General features: G+C 41.6%; 1 protein-coding gene across 1 annotated transcript in view; it reads left to right on the top strand.

Moving 5' to 3' along the window:
* Positions 1 to 23,640, top strand: part of NRXN1 (neurexin 1) — a 2,115,739-nt gene extending 2,092,099 nt beyond the window's left edge. The window contains exon 22 of the mRNA XM_030195841.1: positions 20,349 to 23,640. Coding sequence (XP_030051701.1) covers positions 20,349 to 20,653 — 305 coding nt within the window. The 3' untranslated portion in view covers positions 20,654 to 23,640. The remainder of the gene's footprint in view (positions 1 to 20,348) is intronic.
* The last annotated feature ends 1,173 nt before the right edge of the window (positions 23,641 to 24,813 follow it).

Here is a 24,813-nt window from a genome sequence, read left to right as displayed (position 1 = left end):
GCACTGCTGGATTAGCCTATCATCATAATTCAAACAAGATTAGGTCAAATACAATGGACAAAGAAGGGATATAACTGAAGATGGATTTTGAACCTATGGAGATTCAGTAAGAAGAGCAACTAGAAAGCTTTAATTGTCTTAACATTGGCATTCACATCAATCATGTGCTATCTTTCAAACTCAAACATCAACGTTAAATAAATCCAATACAATAAAATTTGAGGCAAACATTATTGGCTGCAGCTTCTGAATGATAAACTCAGAACAAATTCTGTTCCCAGAGCGGCCATTTCCCCTGCCTGAGAAACAGCTAATCTGATCCATGTATAGTATTAACAAAATATATAAGCAGGGCCTGTGCTGATGCAGAGCCTTGCCCAACTCATGGTGATGTCATACACATGCTGATATTATATCCATATTCCCGTACTTCCTCATTTTTCTTTTTCACAAGCCACATCTGGATCAATTAAAAAAAAACAAAACTTTTCCCACTCATGGCTATGACTCCCCCCGCCCCCATTCCATCCTGGAGCCCACCCAAATACATTCCCTAACAAATAAAACTCCTGAGAAAAAAAAAAGTAGTGGAGAGGGAAAAAAAAATTTCAAGAAAATGCCAACCAGACTTCCTCCCTCTTGAATATGTAAAGCCCACTAAATTCCCTCACATCAAAACCCACCCTTCAGCCTTAACCACCCTCTATCCAATCCCTTAGCCCCCACCCCGACTCAAATACACACTCCCTCATTTAAATTGTTACCTTCCGTACAACAAACCACCCACTTTTCCTACCCTTCACCCATCCAGCCCCTCCCTCTACCCTAGACTGTCCTTAGCTTTGATTTTGCTCATCCAACGTTATAAAAGCCAAGGTTCCTTTTATCTGTTGACATGTAACCATGTTATTATATTACTAGCCGTTAAGCCCGTAACAACGGGCTAGTTTTTTGTTTTCCTATGGCCTCCCCCCCCCCCCCCCCCACCAACCCTGCTCTCTCCCCTGCCCTCCCCCCCCCCCAGCATCTGTTTCCCTCAGTTCCGCCCCCTCCTTCCCTCCCTGCTCCCTCCTCCTCCGATTTCCACTCCCATGTCCAAGCCCTCCTCCCTATTGGGCTGTACTGCTGGTGGAGGTGGGGCTTGGACTTCTACACTTTCAGCATTCCGACTCTCCTGCGCATTTGCAGGTGAGTCGGTCACTTGCCGTTTATATGTTTGATATATCACTATAGGCCTGATACAGTAAGCTTTTCCTACAGAAAAACTTATGGAAAAAAAAGACTTCAGGCCCTATCAGGGCACCCTTAAGTAGATAAAACTTGAATGGCTTCCCTGACGCAAAAGAAGCAAAACATGTTGTAAGGCTGTTCCCTTGTGTGATTGAGAAATTACTTCCGCTATTAAGCTAAGTTAAAGTTTCTGAAAATTGAACATTTGATTGGGATATTGAATATCTTGATTTGGAAATAATGTTAAAATGATGCTAAAAATGGACCCATGAAGACTTTTTACTAAGGTGCGTAGGCGCCTACGTGCGTACAATGCGCGTCAGATTATTAGAACTACCGCCTGGCTACCGTGGGCCCCGGGCAGTAATTCTAATTTTTACTCACGTCTGATATGCGCCACCACCCATTGGTGGTAAGGGCTCCCACGGTAACCGGCAATATCTAGGCAATGCACAGCAAGCCGGTACTACCGCCGGCAGCCATGTTGGGCTGGCGGTAGTTCTGGGATGGCATGCTGTAAGCCTGTGTTGGGCTACCGACGGGCCCCTAAGTGTTTCAGCTTACACTGAAAATATATAAATGATCAAACTCCAATTCACTTCAAGTAGACGGAGCAGAGAGTTTTGATCCACAAAAGATAAAAACTGTCTCCAGAGAAACAGAACCCAGTCTTATGGCAAAACACAGCAATTACTGAATGGCACATAAGATTGTTTTTCAGGTACAAGTTCAGTCCTGCAAGAGACAGCCGTGGCTTTGTTATTCACAATGAAACAGGTTGTGTCACGAAACAAAAAGGTCTCTGATAGTACGTTTCCAGGATATGTAATGTTTCATTTAACTCCGTGCCCACTGTGTATGATTGCATTTCATGGCCTTCTTCATTAGAAGTGCCTCTGCCTCAGAGGAGATTGAGGATTTCCAGTGGTCGAAGCTTAGGGGTCTTTCGTCAATCAAAGCTTGGCTCAAGCACCAATTTGCAGCAGAATCCAAACTATTATAAATGGCATGAATCCTCAGTTGGAACGCAGCCATCTAAATGTATTTCAAATACGACCATGTCCAATTTTATCATTTATGTTATTATAAATTCTGACCTAGACCTTGATAGCTCAAAAAGCCAAAATACAATTTAGCAGTAAGAATACTGATGGCAGTTAAATAAAAACATACAATCTGTTTAATTTTTATGGGTTCACCTTTTGAAGAAGAAGTATTATGAATCTATGTATGCAAATTTGCTGTTTGTAACAAATAAAATGAAAGTCATACCTGTGTAGATTTTAGCTGGACTCCAGGAAACATTTCTCTCTGGGACTTAAATGAACACAATATGAGCTTTGCAGATTTTCCTGCTTCGTTCCAGCTCTTGTATGTAACATTTTCTCTTGTATTTCTGTTCCTCTTTGTCATTTCTAGCATTACAGGTACATAGTAACACATTTTTATGAAAGAGCCTAAGAGGGGAAGTTATCAACATGGGCTACCGTTAAGACATGTTATTTTACTGTTAACCCCAGTTAACTCATTGCATAAAATGGCACCTGAGCTACAATACCATGAGTTAGTAGCCAAATAACACATCTTAACAATAGCCCATGTTGATAACTATGGGATCCACTTTGCCTCAGCTGGAAAATGGACGATTTTCCGTTTTCCAATGTAATGGCCATGCGCTAATGTTGTCGTTAGTGCACAGCCATTAACAAAAATTAGCATGTGATCTGTTCACGCTTTCCAAAAATACTAGGACTGCATGCGATGAAGCAACAATGTAATAAATTTAAAACGAATCGGAGAAAATCTTTCTTCACTCAACGTGCAATTAAACTCTGGAATTCGTTGCCAGAGAATGTGGTAAAGGCGGTTAGCTTAGCGGAGTTTTAAAAAGGTTTGGACAGCTTCCTAAAGGAAAAGTCCATAGACCGACTTGGGGAAAATCCACTATTTCTGGGATAAGCAGTATAAAATGTTTTGTACATTTTTGGGATCTTGCCTGGTTATTTGTGACCTGGATTGGCCACTGTTGGAAACAGGATGCTGGGCTTGATGGACCTTTGGTCTTTCCCAGTATGGCAATACTTATGTACTTATCTCTTACCGACACCTATTTTGTAGGTGGTAAATATTCACATGCTAATCCTGCACTAATGAGTTAGCGTGTGGTAATGTAGCTGCAGTGATTAGCACAGACAGGCCAACTCTCTGCCATCAAATACCCCCCCCCCCCCCCGGTGAAAAAATATATTTAATTTTTTAGAACGCCGGTAGAATGCGCACATATTAAAAGTACCTCAGGACAGAGAGACATGACATTATGCTTCAAGATGGCTGGGAGAGCTTGAGGCTCCGCATGCCCCCTCACTGTTTTGGCATTTAATTCCAGCTTAATCGGGGGTTCTGGTGGCGTGTTTGTCTCATACTTCCTGTGTGACTGACCCTCCACGGTGGTTTGGGGTGCGATACAGCAACAGCCGCACAGATTGCTAGAAGAGTTTGCATACTGCTCACAGCCCTCCACCACCAAGATGGTGTCGCAGAATGACTCCTCCGACTATACAGCGAAACAGCTTGCAGTGGCAAAACAATCAAATGCCAGGGGTGAGTCGGTGGAGCCATTCTCAGAGTTTCATGAACTGTTGCAAGAAATCCAGACGTTAAAGGGGTCCGGGAGGAGCTGTCTGCTCTAGCGGCGGATTTGCAAGAGAAGATCTTGAAGCTGCGTGGAAGAATCTGAAACTCACATTGACGAGCAAGAAGAGGCCTTGATGTATCTGAAGACTTCTCTTATAGAACATCACCTCACGCATTCCTTCCTGATTGATAAAGTGAAGGATTTAGGGAACAGTGGTTGGCGGTTCAATATACGTATTAAGGGTGTGCCCGAATCAGCTAATTATCTTAACTGCAGCTGGTGGTACAGCAAATTGCCAGTATGCTTCTCTCATCTTCGGAGCAGTTGGTGCCACTGGAAACCGTTAAAATAGAGCAGGTGCATAGAGTAGTGGGCCAACCATGGACAAATTTGCCATGAGATGTCATAGCCTGCTTTGTGGATTACAGAGTTAAGGAGTCGGTGCTGGTGCTAAGGCTTGAGGATCTACAGATTTGCAATGGGACTCTCATCCTCGGTGGCAGAGGGCCACCCATGGCAAGGGCCATCTTAATAGACAGCATTTGGGAGCTCAACTACTTGAAATGGATGCTACCTCACTTTTTATATTTTTGCTTGGCAGGTGTTCTTTCGTGGGTGTAGATGGGCTACCTTTGTTATTACTTTTTTGGCCATATAGCTGGGAGCTCTGTTGCATTTTCTTTTCCTGCTGGCTTAATAGCTATTGATTGCATTTTCCTTGTATAAGTGTTGTGGGTCATGTACCTTGACGGCCACTCTCTCCTTTGTGATAAAAGGCCCCCTAGAGTGGGTTGGAGGGTTCTCTATCAACTAAAAAGAGATGGTGGAATGGGGGTTCCCTATTTTGAGCTTTATCTTGTTGTAGCCCTTCTCCAAACCATAGCAATCTGGCAGCAGGTGGGCTCTAAGCTGTGGCTACATAATGAGTAACACCTGATGGGGGATACTCCACTCTAGGCCCTTCCTTGGCTTCTCTTGACCCCACTACGCCAGATAGTGGCCAATTTGGGTGGCTTGATTTGTACTCCCTTGGAGGCCTGGATTAGGCTCAAGCTCAAATATTTCCTGATCAACAGTGACATTTGCACACACCTAGTTTATATAGTACTGGGTTTGCCCCAGGGGGAGTGATTCTACTTATCAGCGTTGAACCACATCGTCACTTTGTACATTGGGATACCTATGGGAGAAGGGAGAACGCCTCTCTTTTTTGGACTTACAAGATGAATTTGGGTTGCCTGACCGGGATGCTTTTCAGTATGACCAGTTGAAGGATTTTATCTATCGTAGAGCCAAAAGCAGTGGTGTGCTGGTAAACTTTTAACAACAGGCTCTCTCCCGAGTCCACATTGGCGCGCCCCCCCCCCCATCCACTTCTGCACCCCCCCCAAAAAAATTGCAGAGCTGGCTATAGCTGGGGGGGGGGGGGGCAATTCATTACTCTCTCCAGGAAAAAAAATTTAATGATCCCAGGTTCCAATCTAATTCATGTTTAATATGGGATAAAATGCCATAAATAAGTAAATAAATATAAACTTTTAACGTTCAGCACCTGATTCTCAAAGTGGACATATTCCAAACACTATAATGAAAATAAAATTATTTTTTTCTAACTTTGTTGTCTGGTGACTTTGTTTCTCTGATCATGCTGGCCCAGTATCTGATTCTGCTGCTCTCTATCTGTTCCCTTGACTCCGTTTCCAGGGCTTCCTTTCCATTTATTTCTTTTCTTTCCTCCTTTCTTCTTCATTTCTGGTCCTCCGCAGACTTGACTGTACAGTGGATCCAGCTTCTGCCTATTTTCTCCATCCATGTGCAGCTTCTCTCCTCACTTCCTTTTCCTTCATCTAATCTCCTTCCTCTATCTTCCCTCCATGTCCAGCATTTCTTCTCTCTCCCTTCCCTCCCCTCCATCCATGTCCAGAATTTCTCTTGCCCCCATACCCAACCATGTCCTGAAACTCTCCTCTCTCCCCTGCCCCTCTCTATCCATCCATACCCAGCAATTCTCTTCTCTCCCCTGCCCCCTACCCATCCATGCCCAGCAATTCTCTTCTCTCCCCTGACCCCTCTATCCATTCATGCCCAGCAATTCTCTTCTCTCCCCTGCCCTCCATGCCCAGCAATTGTCTTCTCTCCCCTGCCCCCCTCTATCCATCCATGCCCAGCAATTGTCTTCTCTTCCCTGCTCCCTCTACCCATCTATGCCCAGCAACTGTCTTCTCTCCCCTGCCCCCTCTACCCATCCATGCCCAGCAATTGTCTTCTCTCCCCTGCCCCCCCTCTACCCATCCATGCCCAGCAATTGTCTTCTCTCCCCTGCCCCTTCTACCCATCCATGCCCACATAGGCGCCTGGTATAAGAGGCTTGGACAGGCTAAGCCTCCCCTGCTGTGCTCTGAGGGGTTTAAATTGTTGATTTACCTCCATCCTCACAGCAGGAGCTGCAGTGAAAGCCCTCTAGCCTTGTCCAGTTGTAGAAATTGGTTTATGGTTTGTTTACCTTACTGCTGGGAGAGGGGGGGGGGGGGGGTTGGCTGGAGGTGTCCTGGGTTGCCAGGGAGATATTTAAGGAGGATGACTTCCTGACCTGCACTGAGGACAGATAGCAGCAGAATCATACTGGGCCAGCATGATCAGAAAAACTCACCAGACAAAAAGGTAGAAAAGATCATTTTATTTTCATTATATTGTTTGAAATATGTCCACTTTGAGAATCAGGTGCTCAACATTAAAAGTTTATATTTATTTTCTTATTTATGGCATTTTATCCCACATTAAACATGAATTAGGGTGTTTTGTGGCTCTACATGAGAATTGTGATGATATGATCCCTTGTTTCATATTGTTGACGGTCTGCATTTTCCGTATGGGTGGTATATTGGTGTATTAGGTTCTGCCCAGTGTAATATTTATGGTACGGTAAGGTTCTGAGTGTGTTTTTGCACAAAGTTGTGCATAGTGTTTTGCAGTTGAGCGATTGTGCTTAGAATATGCTTTGAGCAACCACTTTATTCTTTGACATATGATACATATCTAATATCTAAATTTAATAAAAGGCATTAATTGTGATTATTTTATTTTTATTTATGTATTTTTTCTCTGTGTTATCAGACAATTATGTATATAAGCTCCACCCCTGGCTTCTCCCCTAACCCCGCCCCCTTTAGCCTCCCCAAACAGTTGGGCCACCGACCGCCTATGCATGCCCAGCAATTGTCTTCTCTCCCATGCCCCCCTCTACCCATCCATGCCCAGCAATTCTCCTCCCTCCCCTGCCCTCCCCTCCCATCAATGTCCAACGATTTTCTGTTGCCCCATTCTCCCCTCCCACTCCCAAACATGTCCAGCGATTGTCCTTTGCCCCCACCCTCCCCTCCCATCCATCTTTTTTTATTACCTCCATTGAAGCGCCGCGTTATTTAAAGCCCTGCTGCCCGTCTCTAGCCTTCCCTGTTTGCTTCTGATGAGTTTGTGCCCTTAGTCACACCTTCTGACGTCAGGAAGGCTTCTGCTGGCAGAGATTAGGGACGCCCGCCAGCCAAGGTATGTGTTGTGGCAGGGGGTGGAGAGCAGTAGGAAGGCAGGGCAAAATGTGCCCTCCTACTTTGGGCACCTGCTAGTAAGGGGGGAAAGGGAAATGGGACTTGATATACCGCCTTTCTGAGGTTCTTTGCAACTACATTCAAAGCGGTTTACATATATTCAGGTACTTATTTTGTACCAGGGGCAATGGAGGGTTAAGTGACTTGCCCAGAGTCACAAGGAGCAGCAGTGGGAATCAAACCCAGTTCGCCAGGATTAAAGTCCACTGCACTAACCACTAGGCTATTCCTCCACTAGCAACATTCCATGTAGAAACCTGCCCTTGCAGATCACCAATGCGACCGCACAGGCTTCTGTTTCTGTGAGTCTGACGTCCTGCACATATGTGCAGGATGTCAGACTCACAGAAACAGAAGCCTGCACAGCTGCATTGCTGATCTGCAAGGGCAGGCTTCTACGTGGAGTATTGCTAGTGGAATAGCAACATTAACATTCCATGTAGAATCTCCAGTAGTAGCAACAGAATCTCAATAGTAGCAACATTCCATGTAGAATCTCAAATAGGGAAAGGGAAATGGGACTTGATATATCACCTTTCTGAGGTTTTTGCAACTACATTCAAGGCAGTTTACATATATTCAGGTACTTATTTTGTACCAGGGGCAATGGAGGGTGAAGTGACTTACCCAGAGTCACAAAGAGCTGCAGTGGGAATCGAACTCAGTTCCCCAGGATCAAAGTCCACTGCACTAACCACTAGGCTACTCCTCCACAACTAGCAACTAGTGTAGATTAACAAAAAGGCTCCTAAGTATACAACAGGTGTTTAAATTCAGATGACCTGTTATTGAATGAGGGGGAAGAATGTATTAATAAACCACTGAGTTGTACCAGTCACTCAACCCTAATTGTCTTCTCCCCTACCTCAAATGCTCCACAGTGAAAGTCAGGATACTGGGATAGATAGATCTGTGATTTGATTCAGTATGGCAGTTCTTATGGGTCACAATTTTAGACCATTCTTTGGTGTATTGCTACTTTAAAGGATCACTGGGATGGCCCATTGCCGTAATTTCTGTGTTGTGCATGACCATGTAGAAGAGCTGGGTTTTTATTTAACTTGCTTCTGCTTCATGGGACGTCTGGTGCAGGACATGCTGGGTACTAGTGCTCATAACTGCTAGGGGAGGGAGTCTCAGCCATTGCCCAATGGTAATACCCAGTGGTCACACTCTAGGTGTATGCGTATTAAGTTGAGTAAAGACTTGTGGCCTGTGGGTTTGCAAAGACTGACACTGTAATAACGGAACTAGATGAGGTGCTATTATAAAAATGTATAAACCCTGGCTAATTGTGCATGAAGGAACATGGTGTTCTAAGTCGATAGATACAATTCATCCAGAAGTCCAATTGAGCAACAGTGAAGAGTGCTGCCTCTACTTATTTTCCTGTGAAAATTAATAGAAAACCCACGCACATATATTGAACTTACAGGAACAAATGCATAAATAAAAGGTTACATTGATTTTGGAACTTGATAGTGCCAGTCATTAAGGTTTCTGCCTTAGCTACTGAGTATTTGGACACACTTGCTAGGCTGCCAGGCCTCAAATTAAATTGAGGTGGCAGACTAGTGGGTAGGGCTGGAGAGAAAGTATTATGAACAACTTTAAAAACTAAAAGTGGACGAAGCCTCGGGGCCAGATGAGATACGTCCCAGATTATTAAACAAATAGAAAATCCTGCTGGGCCCTCTTGAAAGATTTATTTAATAGATGCTTGGAGATGGGGAAAGGTTCCAAAGGATTGGAGGCAAAAAGATATGGTCTCCCTCTCTTTACAAAACTGGTGACAGAGAAGGAATAGGAAACTACAGGCCAGTACGCCTCATTCTAGTGGATGGAAAACTTTTGGAGATGCTGCTGAAGGAAATGATAGTGAAGAGTCCATGACTTGCAAGATCTGAGACAACTTTGACATTGCTAAAGGAGAATTGTGCTGATTGTTTTCTTTGACTGGATGACCAGAGAACTAGATCGAAGATGCATGCTAAATGTAGTCTACTTGGATTTCAGCAAAGCCTTTGAGGCTCATGAAAAAGCAGAGTTGGCTGAAGTTAGAACCCAAAGTAGAGAACTGGATTGGGAACTAGTTGGCTGACAGCAGAAAATGGTGGTAATGAAAACAGGTCTTAGAGGGATGTAATCTGCATGGAGCAGCAGGCACATTTCTGGTCGCAAATGGTGTTAGTCACAAATGGTGTTAATTACCATTTATCTGGAGGCTGATCCATGCTCAATAAAGTTGTATGTATTTGTCAGTGAAATAGTTGGCCCACGTCTTTTATACGATGGGCATTACAGAAAGAAAAAAAAGTATTTACTAACCACTGGACTTGAATGGAAAAGTGGATGTGGATAGGTGACTCAGTTATAGGATAAGTGCTTTAACAGCAGTCTTGGTTACGTGAAAAGATGGCATTGTTCAGAGACTTGTACAGTTCATATGACCTTATAACTTAATGCTGGAAAAGAATCTTAAGTAGAGGAGTGTGGTAGCCGTGTTAGTCCACTCTTAAGGTTATCAATAGAAATCAAACAAAATAAAACATGGAAAAGAAAATAAGATGATACCTTTTTTATTAGACATAACTTAATACATTTCTTGATTAGCTTTCAAAGGTTGCCCTTCTTCGTCAGATCGGAAATAAGCAAATGTGCTAGCTGACAGTGTATATAAGTGAAAACATTCAAGCATTACTATGACAGTCTGAAAGGGTGGGAGGATGGGGGTGGGTAGGAGGTATGCATGGGGACATCAAAGCATATCATTGATATTCTAACAGGATGGGTGTGGATAGGTGAGGGGTGGGTTGATCAACAGAGACATACAGCTTTATGGTTTATAATGGGCTAGGAACCCCAGGTCCTTGTTAAGTCCTTTCTGTTGGGAAAAGAATCTGAAAGTTAGCAGCTGTAAAGTACTGTTTCTGTTGTGACTTCTGAGGCCAATTAGACATAGTATAAGGATGGATATAGTGATGCATTGTGTTGTAAGTTAATTTCACATAGCATTGTATGATTAAGCTATACTTCAGCCAAATTGTTGGACAGTTCTTCATCTGCTGTTATTTATTATATACTTTGTCACTAATTATATTTAGTTCACTATTAATATACCAGTGACAGACACTTATCTTATTTTTACTATAGGAGACGTGGATTGAGTTACCTGTAAAGTGTTTGTCACTGGTTTATTCATAGTAAATGTATATTAATAGTGAATTAAATGTGATTGAATTATAGCATGTTTATCAGGAGGTTTTTTTTTTTGATCGATGATGGTGGAAAATTTGTAAGGGCAGCTTTATCCCTCATGGGGGTAAGAGGTGCCACTGAGGTCTTTCCTCCTTATAAGTAACCTAAACATATTGTGAAGCTTGTGAGTCTTGGATGAAGACATATTTCTGTTACTATAAATCATTTTCACGTATAAATGGGCTCTTACAAAATTAGATCAGAGCCATATCCGGCAACTGGCATTGAATATCTAGGTTTGTTTTGGACGCTAAAAAGTTAACCAGCTCTGCCAATATGCAGTGCCCACCGCTTAAATTTATAGTGGTGAAAGGTAGTCCTGCTATTTAAGTGGCCTATTTTGACTGCTCAACATTACTGGTTTGGTGCTGAATATCCACTCCTAACCAGTTATGTTACTACTACTACTACTACTTATCATTTCTAAAGCGCTACTAGACGTACGCAGCGCTGTACACTTGAACATGAAGAGGCAGTCCCTGCTCGACAGAGCTTACAATCTAATTAGGACAGACAAACAGGACAAATAAGGGATAAGGACAAAGAGTAGCAAGATTCCGGAATCCCAAAGAGTAGCAAGATTCCAGAATCCCAAAGACTACTACTACTACTTATCATTTCTATAGCGCTACTAGACGTACGCAGCGCTGTACACTTGAACATGAAGAGGCAGTCCCTGCTCGACAGAGCTCGCAATCTAATTAGGACAGACAAACAGAACAAATAAGGGATAAGGACAAAGAGTAGCAAGATTCCGTGCAGAATCCTAAAGAGTAGCAAGATTCCGGAATCCCATAGTAGCAAGATTCTGTGCAGAATCCCAAAGAGTAGCAAGATTCCGGAATCCCAAGATTACTACTACTACTTATCATTTCTATAGCGCTACTAGATGTACGCAGCGCTGTACACTTGAACATGAAGAGGCAGTCCCTGCTTGACAGAGCTTACAATCTAATTAGGACAGACAAACAGGACAAACAAGAGAAGGGAATATTAAAGTGAGGATGATAAAATAAGGGTTCTGAACAAGTGAATAAGGGTTAGGAGTTAAAAGCAGCATCAAAAAGGTGGGCTTTTAGCTTAGATTTGAAGACGGCCAGAGATGGAGCTTGACGTACCAGCTATAGCCGGTTAGGGCTAGATTCTATATATTGCGCCTGAAAAATCTGTGCTGAAAAAAAATTTGCCTAGGTGTATTCTATAAAGTACGCCTAAATTTAGGAATACTTTATAGAGTAAGCCTACATTTCCACACGGTTTATAGAATATGCCGAGCACCCATCCGAGTGATTAAATTTAGTCGTGGGCAGTTACGTCTAAATTACATACAGATTGGGTGCATTCTATAACCATGCGCATAAATTTTAGAAACGACTACGACCAGCCTATTCCATGCCCATGGCCCTTTTTCAACTATGCGACTTAGAATTTATGCGCATCACGTTATAGAATGCATAAATTCTAATTAATACCAATTAGTGTCATAAATTGCTTGTTAAAGTGGCAGCTATCGGTGCTGATTGGCTTGTTAACTAATTTGCACACGCAAATCCAGAATACAACTGGATTTGCACACCAAACTTAAGTTGCAGTATGTAGAGTCCGCTGGTTAGTGGTTATATCCTGCTAAATAGCCGCGGTTAGGCGCTTAAACCCTACTTAACTGGCCAGGAGCCATTCCTGGCCAGTTAAATAGTTTGAATATCGGGGAGTATATTTTAAGGGGCCAGATAAAGTAGGCATGGCCAGGGGAGGAGCTAGGGTAGTGATTTACATGCATCTGCATTGCTAAACGTATACACTAATATTCATGCCTGCTCTCAAGCAGCCTTAATGTTCATTTCTTCAGTCAAGGTGCTCTATTTGCAGGATATGTGCTAGTAGGCATCCAGGTGTATTTATAGACTACAAAAATAGATCCTTTCCTGTTCTATTAACCTCGGTGCTCGATTATAAAATTACCCTTGTAATAGGTAGTGCTCCATTTTCTGTCTGTGGAAAGAAACAATTGCGGGAAAGAATGAAAATTGTTGCATGCCTTTTAAATAAGTTTCATGCTTTGCCGTAAATGAAGGATTTAAACAACCCTGTCTTACTTTCTTTTCTGCAGTCCTTTCTTATTTTCTGAAAGTATAAATGCAAGAAAATCAAAGGATCTTTTTTTTTTTTTAATGTCCATGAAAATTAGTTTCTGTTCATTTAAATTCAAAACGCTACGGGAGCCCACAGCTCTAATTTTCCATCCTCAGTATTAATGAACAGGAGGCATGTCGAGGAGTGAAACCTTTCCCGACAAATTTCACATCATTTTCAAATACAGCAAGATATTGTAATAACTTTCAAATGCATGAAGACATATGGCAGAACTGAGAGTTTAATGTGATTACTTTCTAGAACGAGAAGAGTTTTGAAGACTGTAGAAAATGGGAATTCAAAATCAATGTAATCTAATCTAGCCCATGAGAAAATCAGAAAGGCTGATCAAAGCTTTGTGATGAGAACAAAAAAATTCAATAAGTGTACCATGCCAATTTTCAGAAAGGATCGTTGCAAAGCACCGTAACTGGCAATTCTTGTCAGTAGGATGATATACTGTGTGTTTTTCACAACAAAGTTCTGTGTTCCTTTTCTGCCTATTACTACTTTTGAACCTCACTACTTTATTCAAGGTAGTTTATTTTGCTTGGAACTTTTAAGCTATTTTGCAGCCATAACATGGAGGGGCCTGCAGGCCACCTTCTTCCAACAGAAAATAAAATCTATTTCTTGCTTGAAACAATGTGCAGGGCACGCCTAGATTCAGTGAATTATGAACACGATGCATAATATTTTCCCTCAGAGAGGTAAGTGCTGCCTGAGGACAGTGCTTTATCTTTGGCAGTTTCCTATGAAGGATCACAGAACAATGTATGCACATACACTGGACAAATGGTAAAGCACACAAATATTGAATTGGCACAGGTTTAACACTTGGGTACAGTGGCACCATTCATCATAGGCTTCCGTCTTAGCTACTGACCATTTCCGTAATCTTCTTAAACATTCATATTTCTGTAAATGGGGTATAGATGAAATTAGTCCCACACCCTTTGGCAAGTCAGTCAGAGAAAGGACACTGTTTCAGATTGGTGGAATGGCTATGAGTTTATTTAGATATCCTCCAATTCTGGAGACTGCACCTTCAGAAAATTAAAATCAGGATGGAGTAGATCCAGAGAGTGGTTATTATAATGGTCAGTGGTCTTCATTGTAAGTATATAAATATTGCCATACTGGGACAGACCGAAGGTCCATCAAGGCCCAGCATCCTGTTTCCAAAACCTGGCAAGCTCCCAAAACAGTACAGTACATTTTATGCTACTTATCTTAGAAATAAGCAGTGGATTTTCCCCAAGTCAATTTTAATAATGGTCTATGGACTTTTCCTTCAGGAAGCCATCCAAACCTTTTTTTAAACCTCGCTAAGCTAACCGCTTTTACTACATTCTCTGGCAACGAATTCCAGAGTTTAATTACATGATGAATAAAGAAATATTTTCTCTGATTTGTTTTAAATTTACTACTTTCTAGCTTCATTGCGTGCCCCCTAGTCTTAGAGGGGCATAATCGAAAGGGGCACCCAAGTTTTTCTGAGGACGTCTACTACTACTACTACTCACTACTTAACATTTCTAAAGCGCTACTAGGGTTACACAGTGCTGTACAGTTTAACAAAGAAGGACAGTCCCTGCTCAAAGGAGCTTACAATCTAATGGACAAAATGTGCAGTCAATCAAATTGGGGCAGTCTAGAGTTCCTGAATAGAGGTATAATGGTTAGGTGCTGAAGGCGACATTGAAGAGGTGGGCTTTGAGCAAGGATTTGAAGATGGGCAGGGAGGGGGCTTGGCGTATGGGCTCAGGAAGTTTATTCCAAGCATAGGGAGAGGCGAGGCAGAAAGGGTGGAGCCTGGAATTGGCGGTGGTGGAGAAGGGTACAGAGAGGAGGGATTTCTCCTGTGAGCGGAGGTTTTGGGTAGGAGCGTAAGGGGAGATAAGGGTTGAGAGGTAATGAGGGGCTGCAGATTGAGTGCATTTGTAGGTTAGTAGGAGACGCTCGAACTGTATGTGGTATCTGATCGGAAGCCAGTGAAGTGACTTGAGGAGAGGGGTGATATGAGCTTATCGGTCCAGGCGGAAGATAAGACGTGCAGCAGAGTTCTGAACGGATTGAAGGGGGGATAGATGGCTAAGTGGGAGGCCAGTGAGAAGTAGGTTGCAGTAGTCAAGGCGAGAGGTAATGAGAGAGTGGACGAGAGTTCGGGTGGTGTGCTCAGAGAGGAACGGGCAAATTTTGCTGATGTTATAGAGAAAGAAGCGACAGGTCTTGGCTATCTGCTGGATATGCGCAGAGAAGGAGAGGGAGGAGTCGAAGATGACTCCGAGGTTGCAGGACGTCCCAGAGAAGGGGCGGGGAAACCCGTATTATCGAAACAAGATGGGTGTCCATCTTTCGTTTCGATAGTACGGTCAGGGATGCCCAAATCGCAAAATTTAGGTCAACCTTAGAAAATCGTCCCTGATTTTCGGCCATAATGGAAACCGAGGATGCCCATCTCAGAAACGACCAAATCCAAGCCATTTGGTTGTGGGAGGAGCCAGCATTTGTAGTGCACTGGCCCCCCTGACATGCCAGGACATCAACCGGGCACCCTTACGGGTGAAGGGGGCACCTACATGTGGGTACAGTGGGTTTCTGGTGGGTTTTGAAGGGCTCACATTTACCACCACAAGTGTAATGGGGGTGGGCCTGGGTCCGCCTGCCTGAAGTGCACTGCACCCACTAAAACTGCTCCAGGGACCTGCAAACTGCTGTGATGGAACTGGGTATGACATTTGAGGCTGGCATAGAGGCTGGCAAAAAATATTTAAAAAGTTTTTTTTTTAGGGTGGGAGGTGGTTGGTGACCACTGGGGGAGTAAGGGGAGGTGATCCCCGATTTCCTCCGGTGGTCATCTGGTCAGTTCGGGCACCTTTTTGAGGCTTGGTCGTAAAAAAAATGGACCAAGTAAAGTCGCTCAAGTGCTCGTCAGGGACGCCCATGTGTTAGGCACGCCCCAGTCCCGCCTTCGCTACGCTTCCGACACACCCCCATGAACTTTGGTCGTCCCCGCGATGGAAAGCAGTTGAGGACGCCCAAAATCGGCTTTCGATTATGCCAATTTTGGGCGACCCTGGGAGAAGGATGCCCATCTCCCGATTTGTGTCAAAAGATGGGTGCCCTTCTCTTTTGAAAATAAGCCTGCTAGTATTTTTGGAAAGAGTAAACAAGCGATTAACATCTAACAGTAACACACTCCACTCATTATTTTCCAGACCTTTATCTTATCTCCCCACTTAGCCAAATGGAAAGCAATAGGAATATAATAGGTTTGTGAGGCAGTTTGTTAATTTTCTTTATGAAATCAGTACTCTTGTGAATGGTTGAGATTTACAGTTGTGAATTTGGCCTGCTTGGTTTGAGTGGTAACCTCATACTTTGTACCTCCAAGTACTAACCTACTTTGACATTACTTAGCCATATACTTGCAATGAGCTATTGTTCTCCAGCATCTAAAAAAAGATATAGTGGAATTAGAAAAGGTACAGAGGAGGGCGACGAAAATGATAAAGGGGATGGGACGACTTCCTCCCCCCACCCCAAAAAAATCTAAGTGCTTGTCATGGACATCCTAAATTGAAACTATTTTTGCTTGGCTTTTTCAGTAGTACTAGTAGGATTTGAACCAGCCACCTCTGGATTACAAGACCTGTGCTCTAACCACTTGGTAACAGCTCCAGTTACTTGGATGTCCCTCCCTTTTGATTATGCCCCTTCAGGTCTCTCTCAGCCAATCACAGACAGGGGTCTCTCTCAGCCAATCACAGCGCTGTGATTGGCTGAGAGAGACCCCTGTCTATGATTGGCTGAGAGAGACTTGAAGGGCATAATCAAAACGGAGGGATATCAACTTAAATGGAGCTGTGGCCAAGTGGTTAGAACACTAGTCTTTTAACCCAGAGGTGGATGGCTCAAATCCCACAGATACTACCGAAAAAACTAAGCAAAAATAGTTTTGATTTAGGGCACCTAGAGTTTTTTTCCACTTTTTTGAAGCTGGCCATCTGTAAACCCGGCGAGCTCAACATTTGACCTAAAAGTTGAGATTTAGCTGGTCCCAACCATACTATCGAAAGAAAACATGGCCGGCCATCTTTTCGATAATACGGTTGGCACTGCCCCTTTGTGGGGCCGGCCCCGAAGATGGCCGGTGCGGTTCGATTATGCCCCTCTATGTGTGTACAATGTGCTGCAAATTAGAACTACTACTGGCAACTGAGTGCCCCGGGCGGTAATTCTAATTTTTAAGCGTGTCCAAAACACGCAGCAGAAAATAATGTCTATTTTCTACCATGTGGCGCTAACTGGGCGGTAATTGGCAGTGTATGTATGTTGATGATTACCGCCCGGTTAACACACGAGACCTTACCACTAAGTGAATGGGTGGCGACAAGGTCTCAAGCCCAAAATGGATGCGCGCCAATTTTTATTTTGCCACACGTCCATTTTCAGCCAAAAAAGGCCTTTTTTGCAGGCACGCTGAGAAATGGACCTGCGTGCATCCAATACAAGTGCCTACAGCAGTGCAGGCCATTTTTCAGCGCGCTTTAGTAAAAGGGCCCCATAGCGATTCAGATGATGGAAGCTAAGGAGCCTGTTAGTAAAATGTGCTAAGCAGTCAAGGCTAGATTCTGTAAATGACATCCAAAGATAGGCACCAAAATCATGGGGTCCTTTTACTAAGCTGTGGTAAAAACTGGCCTGCAGTTATGCGAGCGTGTCTTTTGGGCATGCGCTTGGACATTTTTTACCGTGTTTAGGAAAAGGGGCCTTTTTTAAGGGGCTTGAAAATGGATGTGTACTAAAATTGAAACGAGCCCATGTCCATTTTCAGCCTAAAACCTTAACACTACCTACTGACCTAGCGATAAGGTCTCATGCTCTACCTGCATGGAAAGAATGCAGCACACGCCAACTGCTGTTTACCGCCAGGTAAGTGGCCCATGGTTGAAAATAGAAAATGATTTTATACTTCGGGAATTAGATATAGTGGAATTAGAAAAGGTGCAGAGAAGGGCGATGAAAATGATAAAGGGGATGGGATGACTTCCCTATGAGGAAAGGCTAAAGCGGTTAGGGCTCTTCAGCTTGGAGAAAAGGCGGCTGAGGGGAGATATGATAGAGGTCTATAAAATAATGAGTGGAGTTGAACAGGTAGATGTGAAGCGTCTGTTCACACTTTCCAAAAATACTAGGACTAGGGGGCATGCGATGAAGCAACAATGTAGTAAATTTAAAACGAATCGGAGAAAATTTTTCTTCACTCAACGTGTAATTAAACTCTGGAATTCTTTGCTAGAGAATGTGGTAAAGGCGGTTAGCTTAGTGGAGTTTAAAAAAGGTTTGGACAGCTTCCTGAAGGAAATGTCCATAGACCATTATAAAATGGACTTGGGGAAAATCCACTATTTCTGGGATAAGCAGTATAAAATATTTTGGGTTTGATGGACCTTTGGTCTTTCCCAGTATGTCAATACTTATGTACTTTATTTGATGTGTACCGAAGTCGGAATTACCACCCGGGTTACAATGACCCACCTCCCACCCCTCCACCCCCCAAAAGATGTGACAGTAGATACCAGGCTCTATGACAGCTCCAGATATTATAGCCATTCCTAAGAAAGCAGCAAGCAAGTGGAAGGAGTAGCCTAGTGGTCAATGCAGTGGACAGTGGACAACGGGATCCAGGTTCAATTATCACTTTAACTCTTTCATTTCAATACAAATATGTGAGCCCACCTGGAACATAGAAATACCTCCTCTACCTAAATATATACACTGGTACAAAATCACCAGTTGGTGCTTTTGTACAAATTGGTAAAACACCAAGTAGACCATCAGATATGAATTGGGGGGGGGGCGGGGGACATTTTGGATAAGAATGTGGGAATAATATGAGGAACCTTAATGTGAAGTATAGTCATAAAAATGGTACAAATCCTTAGTTTTTATCACCTCTATATCTCAGTCATCATAGAGATATGGTAAATCCATTAAGTACTCATTAAGTTCTTGGGCTATGGATTTAACCTTAATCCTAAATGTGATAATAATCTGGAGGTCAATTTTAACAGTAACCAATTACCTCTTATTAAGGAATTGTAACTGCATGCTCTTTCTTTTATAATTATTTCTTTCTATTTAAATGTATGACTATTGTAAACCACTTAATAATTATAATAGACAATAAACTAATTACTAATAAACTTGAAGCCTGAAGGTCATAAACCAAGGGAGGTTAGGGGTTCAATTAATCCTTGCTTCCCAATACTGAAGACTTTGAAATGTTGATGAAAGGGGAATGATAACATAGAAAAAATACATTTGCAATGCAATCACAGTAGAAATGTATTTCTCTAGATGAAAACGTGCCGATAGCTTCAAATTTCCAACCTTTTATGCTTTTTCTGAGTTCTGTAATATTACCGTAATGCAACTATTTTCAGTGAATAGATGTTCTATTTTGATGTTACTGTAAAATGTTTAAAATCCCATTCTACTAAATGTAAGTATTAAAACTAATGAAAATGTGCTAGATATGTACCATAACATAATGTGATGTATTTATTTTATTTATTTATTAGGATTTTTTTGAAGGAATTCACTCAAGGCAGCGTACAGGAAGAATAGATCAAACATGAGCAATAGGCAATTACAGCAGTAAAAATATTAAAATTACAATAAAAAGTATTGCATAGTATACAACTTACAATGTCAACACAATACGTAATAGTGAAGAATAAAGCAAAGATGGAACATACAGTATAGATAGGTAAGAGAGTAGGAAGAGTTAGAAAGTAACGTGATTAATTTAAAATTTGCACATGAGGTCAGAGATGGTTTAATATTATCTCAGCTAGGGTAGGAGTGGATAAACATGTCCTGCTGCATAATGTGCAGCCCATATCACTCCTTTTGTGAGTGAGAATAACAAGTTAGTTACTTCTTCCATTAAAGGCCTGGTTGAAGAGCCAAGCTTTCACTTGCTTCCTGAAGTAGAGGTAGTCTTGTGTTAAGCGGAGCCTTTCAGGCAGTGCATTCCAGAGTGTGGGGGCTACTCCGGAGAAGGCTCGCTTGCAGGTATCACATTGTGTAATGTGATAATTTACATAATATTATGTAAATACTCGAAATACTTATGTAATGTTCAATGCTGTATGAAATATTTAGGTGCATAGTCAATGACTGCAAGTAAAGAGTAACACATTACTCAGACCGTGATTCAGTCTCTCCATTCCTAGCTGAAAGATTGCACAAGACAGTTGACAAGATTGTGTTACTTATCCTTGCTGACGTTGCACGGCAGTTCTGATTTTGTAGTCTAAGAAGCATTGGTTCTAGATATGCAACTATAAGCGTTTTAAAAAATAAGGTTCCACCTCATTATGATGAGAGCACATTAACAATAAACCGTGCAACGCTTAACCCGTTTGCAGGAAAAGTACTAATAACCTCTCCTTTGTTTCATACTGTGCCCACAGCAAACCCTACCAGGGCAGGTGGAAGAGATTTCCCTGGCTCAGCCGAAGTGATCCGGGAATCCAGCAGCACAACAGGCATGGTAGTTGGAATTGTGGCGGCCGCAGCGCTATGCATCCTCATCCTCCTGTACGCCATGTACAAGTACAGAAACAGAGATGAAGGCTCATACCACGTCGACGAGAGCCGAAACTACATCAGTAACTCGGCACAGTCCAATGGGGCTGTGATTAAAGAAAAACAGCCCAACAGTGCTAAAAGCTCTAATAAAAACAAGAAAAATAAAGATAAAGAGTACTATGTCTGATCCCAAAACCTTAAGGAACACTTGTATAGAAAATAGTCTTCATTTTACCCAAGACATAATAAAAACTTATTTACTTTTTATGAAGCACATAAAGAAAAAGACAGGGAATACAATCAGAAAGGAAAGACTGTTTGAAAAAAACAAAAACCACCCAAGCATTTCAAGGTTTTGTTTCTGAAAAACAAGGGCCAATAAATTCTCTTAACATTCAGTGTTTTTCGTTTACTCTGCCTGTCTTTATGTTGCTGGAACATTTCTGAAAGACAATGATGAGACCATGCGTTCATAAAGCAAGGAGTATTACAACGTCAAGGCACAACACGAAAGAAGCTACCTAGGATTCTGGATTTAGCCAAAACGCTAGAGATTTCCTGGAAAAGTAAGTTAGCTTTATTGCCAGTGAAGACTCTGCTCATCCTGTACGGCTCGACATGCAAACTTTCTGAGTTTTGTTTCCTGGCGCAATGGAGCAGCGGTTGGAACTTGCTTTCGGAATGAGGTGCTGACTTTTCCGAAGACTTACTTTACCTAACAAGTCCCTTTCTGGTTGTGAGGAAAACAGTATGGAGGCCTTATTTTCAGAAATATGGAATCTAAGGCACATTTTCACAAAAAAATAATATTAAAAACACAAAAAAAAACAAGAGGGCATAGATGCAATCATTGGAAAATTTTCATGCACGCTTAATATGTTATTACACATGTTTATATCAAACACATCTATATGTGCTTTCTGGACTGTGATAAGTGATGTTTTATAGCCTGTTGTATAGAAAAATTCAAAATATATCTGCTCTTTGGCCATTTTTGGTAAAAATCAATGTTCTAAGTGTTGCTAGGTATAGAAAGTTTTATGACATCTGAAGCAACCGATATAGTTCAGTTTTTTTGCAGGCATTAAAAATTGTCACAAACTTCTTCCCTCATTTACTTTGCACTGTTGTGAGAATGCAGACGGGGATGCGTATGAATGTACATAAGTTAACTATATATTTTTTGTACCTGTACAGCAGCATCTGTTGTATTGCAGTTAGGGTCTATCAAATGAAACGAATTAAAAGCAAATACAGTGCTGCCCTCCTCCAATACGTGGCCACCTGCAGCCCAAACGAAAAGTGTCAACCTTTGTGAATGCACTTAAAATTCAGTAAACAAATGGTTCCTTTCCTGTTAATGTTTCCCTGTCGGAAAGTGTGTTTCATAAGATATGACTAAAATTGGCATCTTTTTCTTTCAATCTCAAATGTCATTTGGATCATATAGAATCTATATTATTATTTTATGTATCAACTCATCGCCACCAATTCTAACAGAGTCCATTGGTCTGCAGTAAATAACCCTGGCTGCTAGCTCGCGTTCTCTTTTTTATTAAAAAATCAAAAAAAGGAGCATAACCTATGACCCAAAGTACATGCTGAACATTCTAAATATGTGTTTGATCATAAAAGTATTTTCTACTAAGTTAATTATGTACACTAGTATTAAATGGTATCGTAACAGACAATAAAATGTAACTTGATCACAGACTTCTTTTAAAATAACACAATTTAGTTCTTGGTGAAAAAAAAATGCTAGGCTCTCTCTCTATTTTTTTTTAAATATATTGTTTCAGTCAGCTTTCAGCAATAAATTGTGAAGTAACATATCACTTATCAGGAAATTCAAAGAGAATACATTAGGCTGAGAGAGGGTACTTCAAGAGAAATCAGCTGAATGACTGGAGAACCTCCTGGGAGAAATCTTGATGCTCATACTTTGCAGACGGGAAGGAGGAATTTAAAATTAGCTTTAAACAGCGGGGATAAGAAAGAAACAGATCTTGTGCTATTCACTCTGGGGAGAATGAATGACGCTGGGACCCGGTGCAGCTAACACGGACAAATCTTAAAAACCTGTACAGTTGACAAGAAAACAGTTTGCCAAGTAGATTTCGGGGTATGTTTACTAAGGTGCCTTAGTATTTCTAACACTCCCTTAAATTTAAGCTGCATTAAATGCTAACGTGCCTGTACATTTCTATGGGCACGTTAGCATTTAACACGCATAAACCATTTACGTGCATTAAAAACGCTAACATGCCCTTAGCGCACCCTAGTAAACATAGGCGTTAGTTATAGCCGGATACATCTTTAAATGGGCTTTTTTTTTGTGAGCATTTCAAAATAATGTAGAAGATGCAGTCAGTATCATCCTTTCAATTGTATCTTGCAAAAATCTGATTTGCTCCCAGCTCAACATTTATTACAATTCAGCTGTACTCAGGGAAGGAAACGGTGAAAAAGTAGACAAAATTTAACACTAAATTTACTTACACTCAGCTCTGTGTGCTGTGCTTTGTAAATACGAATGCATTTGGCAAGAATCAAATTAATTCCACTATGTAGAATTCTAAACCTGTAGAATATACATTTGGCTGAATAATTATGCTATTAATTTTAAGCCTGGAGGTTACAGTACTGCATTTACATAAACCATGTCAACCAATTGTTTTCAGAAAAATAACATAGTACTGTAATTACTTGGCTTCATAATTTAATGAATCTTCTAAAGGGGATAGAAAATTCATAGTTTGTCATACACAACATTTCTGTAATTGTTTCAGATTATTTTTTCTTGTCATAAAACAAGCAGATCTATGTAATGGCTCCATGCATTAGCAGCTCCAGGGTTTTCAATAATGGAAAATTATTCTTAAATAAATAACAAATAGAAATCTATCCCGTTTACAGTATATGCCATAAAATGGTTGAGATGTTTTTTTCTGTTACTGTAATGTGTTGCCTTTCTTAACAAAATAACTAAGTAATGTGTGAAATGGTTCATCCCCAGGAAATCAAGATGCCAGATATCCTTTACCTTATACAGTGCTTCGTATGATGGTTACCCAAAAGTTTTCTTTTCTTTCTTTTTTTCTTTTTCTTTTCTTCTTCTTTGTTTTTCTTATTTTTGGCAAAGCAAATTTATCCATTACTGGAAATGCTAAGCAAGTGGAATTTACTGTTTTGTTAATAAAATGTTTCTTAATACAAATGTTGATTTTGGGGTTTTCTTTTTTTGTTATTTTATCCAACTCTATATTTTTCATGTAGAATCAAGTTTAATTCCATCACAGGGTCTACTGCTGTGTGCATTTCATCACCTGGAAGAAGCAGAGTAGGCTATATTTCCAAATGTACAGTGGGCCCTATATTCACCAGTAACCAAGAGAGTACAATCATAAGACATGTACTTGACAATTCTTTCTTCGGTCATGGCAATGGATTTCATCAGCTTCATGCCATGGTTTATATTCTTTCAAATACATGTGTTTTACATGTTTTGGGGCCTGTGCAGTAAAGCCTAGTACACATAATAAGGCTAATTTGCATGCATTTAAATTAGCAGACTATGCAGTAAAGCCCCCACATCTATAGGCTCCAGTGGTGTAAAGTGTGGTTATCCCAAATGAAGGTTTTAACAAGCTCTTTTCCACAAGATGTTTACTGCTTGCACTGTAACCCCAATATTTAATATCTAGGTCCAGGTATTACATTTGTAACCATGCCTCAAGTGCCTGTTTCAATCTGGAAATCATCCAAAGTGAAAAGGCCGTTTAGTTAAAGGGATATCTCCGGCACTCGTTTCTGATCTTCTCCCAGTGTGCTGAATCGTAAACCTCCTCCAGGGCTTCCCCTTCTGGTCTCCTTACTCCATAGAGAGCAGATTGGGATGGGCCACATCGGCAACAAAGAGAGCTTGTGTGTCCCACTCGAACAAAAAGGTGTTCCACTGCCCCACTCCCGATGCTGTTATTAATAAAGAGATCTAGTAATGTTACTTCTTCCCAAGGAATAAACTCAAAAAAACATGAAGGCTGAGGCTGACAAATAGGTCAGACTCCTATCCTCCATTACCCATCTTTCTGTAATGTCCAGTTAACATGTTGCAAGTCCATTCACTCTTTGCTGGCAAGATTACTACTACTACTACTTAACATTTCTAGAGCGCTACTAGGGTTACACAGCGCTGTACAATTTAACAAAGAGAGACAGTCCCTGCTCAAAGAGCTTACAATCTAATAGACAAGTGAACGGTCGGTCTGATAGGGGCAGTCAAATTGGGGCAGTCTGGATTCACTGAACGGTAAGGGTTAGGTGCCGAACGCAGCATTGAAGAGGTGG

Source organism: Microcaecilia unicolor, chromosome 3 (genome assembly GCF_901765095.1).
Source record: "Microcaecilia unicolor chromosome 3, aMicUni1.1, whole genome shotgun sequence".
NCBI classification, from domain to species: domain Eukaryota; kingdom Metazoa; phylum Chordata; class Amphibia; order Gymnophiona; family Siphonopidae; genus Microcaecilia; species Microcaecilia unicolor.
The sequence above is the reverse complement of the archived record's forward strand: the minus strand, read 5'-3'. Positions and strand labels throughout refer to the sequence as shown.